The following is a 2,964-nucleotide window of genomic DNA, read 5'->3' as shown; positions in this document are numbered from 1 at the left end:
AATTCTTTGTTGTTAAATTTGTTTTCCTTACACATGATCAAAATCAAATGAATAGGAATCAGGGGTATTAAAATCGAAAACAGAAATTTGTCTTGCTATCCTCTAAATCTCCAAGTATTATATTCCTATTTCCTTCCAAGGGTCGTACCCTAAACTTGACCCTTTTGTTCCTAGCCTCCCTTGAAGGCACTGTATGTGTTCACTACTTTTCATTTCATGAAGAAATTCTGGTCTCCTGATTTGTTTCAAAGGCAGTGTCTAACTGTTGTGTAGTGTGCTGCTGTTAATGACACTTATTATAAAAACGATACTGGAGCTCGCCAGTCAGCAAAAAGAGTAATAGAGTGCTATGCATCTCATCTAGAAAACATGTGTCCTGATAGTCGTTCTACATTAGCTCAGCGTTTCACATCTCATGTGAATTCAGCCACATGGGTCAGATCTAACCACTGTGCTAGGTTAGTAATAGGTATTTTCCGTGTTATCAGTGACATTGAAAGCTAAACTTTTTAGCTGGCCCGTACACACTTAAAACTAAAAATAACCACAACAAAATTTTATTGAGAATAACACCACACGACTATAAAAATAGTAAATGCCTTCCCAAATAAAATATGACAACAAAAACAACAACAACAACAACAACAACAACAACAACAACAACAACAACAGATGTTTAAAAGACACAGCCTAAAGGAAGCCAGAGAGAAGATGGTGGCCGCATCAGAACTCACCAACACGTATTTTTCCACATGAATGTAAATTACTCTAAATGATTTTGTGCTACCTCTTAAGTCAAAATGCAAAACTAAGGATCAGGAAAAGTCAGAAAAGGAGAGTGCCAGCAGCTCAGATTCCAGCATAAGTCACAGAGTCTTTACTAAGATAAATCGTTGGCTACAAGTGGGTCCTTGGGGGCCGGGTCAGACGGCAAACAAATTCAAGATAGCATCTCTTCCCAGAGCGTGATATCTATGTTTCATCAAAAGAAGAGCGTCTAAGATTGCAAATAGGGTTCTCTCCCATTTTTATCTTCATTTTTACTATATGAATATTGCAAGGTACTAGTTTCCATGTACACATAATTATAAAAATTATTATGCGGTTAAAAAAACAACATACTACTGTCTCAAATTTATTATAAAGTTAAAAAAGAAATATTTATTCCATTTAATACGCTTCCTAGTATTAAAACACCATGCAACTTTCTAAAAATTGTTATCTTATCTTACATATTAAAACAAATTGTACTCATACTCAAAATTAGCTCTGATCTACTGTCTGTTTTCATATGAGTCTATTTTAGCTTATGTTTTATATTTAACAGTATAACAACAAAATAAGCTTTAAAAAAGAGAATAATTAGCTTATCTTCTAGTATCATAAACCTGCAGTGTTGCCTCTAATCAACATATTTCAATCCTAGAAATGTACTTGATTTAAAAAGTAACATTTTGATAAGTAACAAAAATTATTTAATAGCATGCTCATCGTTTCTATTTACTTTCTTACTTTCAAAGAATTTCATTGCCTTCGTAATAACATAATATTTTTTTTCTTATAAGGGCTGATAACCTTTGACAACCTGAAACACAAACTGATATGTGAACTTGAATGATGGCTGTTTCAATGTAACTCGTTGCAATGGAGAAGGCAAGGCATTTGAGAGTTAACATCTAACCATTTGCAAGGACTGAGACTTTCAAACTCAACCAGCCTTCAATAAATATCTCAGGCTGTTAACTTCAACAGCATTGGTGCAGACAGAGACCCACCTCAGGCTCAGGGTTAGCAGTTGCTGCTTTGACTTCAGAAGTTCCCCCACTTTAAAACTGGCATAGCCGAGGAAGCTTCGCTGAAAATGAGAGAAAGAATGGTTTTCATTAACTTCTGAGGCTCCTAATATTTTTGCTCTCACACCCATCGCTCAAGATTCATCTTTAGAAGAATTAAATGTTAAATCTATTAGCCTGACAAACATTTCACTGACAGATACAACCATCACTAATATCACCACCTCATGGGATGAAGTCAGTGGGGTGAAAATGCATCCTTTTCATTAAAAATAGAGACGAATCGTCTGGAAAATAACAAAATGTATAATACAGAAGCCAGGACTTTTCCCACTAACTAATTTTCTCCCCGTATCAAAGCTGGGGTAAAGAAAGATGCTAAACTTTCAATATTTACCAACGCCGTCGTCGTTCTTATTAGAATTCCTCAAGTCACTGGCAGCAACAACTTTGTATTCCAGATATGAGCAAATCTGTTAGTTGGAGCTATTTTTATGTGGGACTCTGCACAAGTTATAAATAGAAATGCTGTATTTCTCCCCCACCACAGCAATGTTTAAAAGCATTTGTTTCCTTTGTTATTTCTATGCTAGCATGGGACAATTTCATCCCAATACACAAAAAAGAAAAGAATGGTACTTATTCAGTTATATTTTCTAAAATTGCTTTTTTAACCTATCATACTGGGTATTGACTATCTATGAATATCTACTTTCTACACTCTTCGACTCATAATGTAAAGAATAAAACTCGAAATTGGTTTTTCTTTTCTAAGATAAAAATCTTTCATCTCTTTTTAATATTCCTGGCAACTTCTGATTTAAAAGTCACGATTGTTATGGTATAACACAAATAGGATTTCTCATTCTCGTCTCAAGGTCAAGAAGTAAACATGAGCATATCATACCCATAGTATTACCAATGCCATTGCTGCCTAACACGTTGTAATATGCTGCAAGAAGTCCCCACTACATGTTCCAGAACAATCTCTCTTCATAGGTCTGTTGCCAGGCTGCACTACAGTGAGAGACTGGAAACCAAATGGGTCTTTTCAGAGGAAAGTGTGCAGTTATTCTTTATGTAAAAGGTTGCATCTACAGTGAGCAATTGTCGAGACTAGAGACAAAAAGCTTCTGCTCAGAATTTTTCTCCCTCTTTCAAAGCTCTAAGA

General features: G+C 35.3%; 1 protein-coding gene across 5 annotated transcripts in view; it reads right to left on the bottom strand.

Annotated features, from left to right (window-relative positions):
- Positions 1 to 2,964, bottom strand: part of INPP4B (inositol polyphosphate-4-phosphatase type II B) — a 610,870-nt gene that overhangs the window by 200,378 nt on the left and 407,528 nt on the right. The window contains exon 9 of one of the 5 annotated variants that reach the window (XM_023519664.1): positions 1,776 to 1,855. The exons of the other annotated variants lie outside the window; for them this stretch is intronic. Within the exon in view, the coding sequence (XP_023375432.1) occupies positions 1,776 to 1,855 (80 nt within the window). The remainder of the gene's footprint in view (positions 1 to 1,775; positions 1,856 to 2,964) is intronic. 5 annotated transcript variants of the gene reach the window in all.

Source organism: Pteropus vampyrus, unplaced genomic scaffold, assembly GCF_000151845.1.
Source record: "Pteropus vampyrus isolate Shadow unplaced genomic scaffold, Pvam_2.0 Scaffold229, whole genome shotgun sequence".
In the NCBI taxonomy this organism is placed as follows: Eukaryota; Metazoa; Chordata; class Mammalia; order Chiroptera; family Pteropodidae; genus Pteropus; species Pteropus vampyrus.
This window is presented reverse-complemented; position numbering and strand designations above follow the sequence as displayed.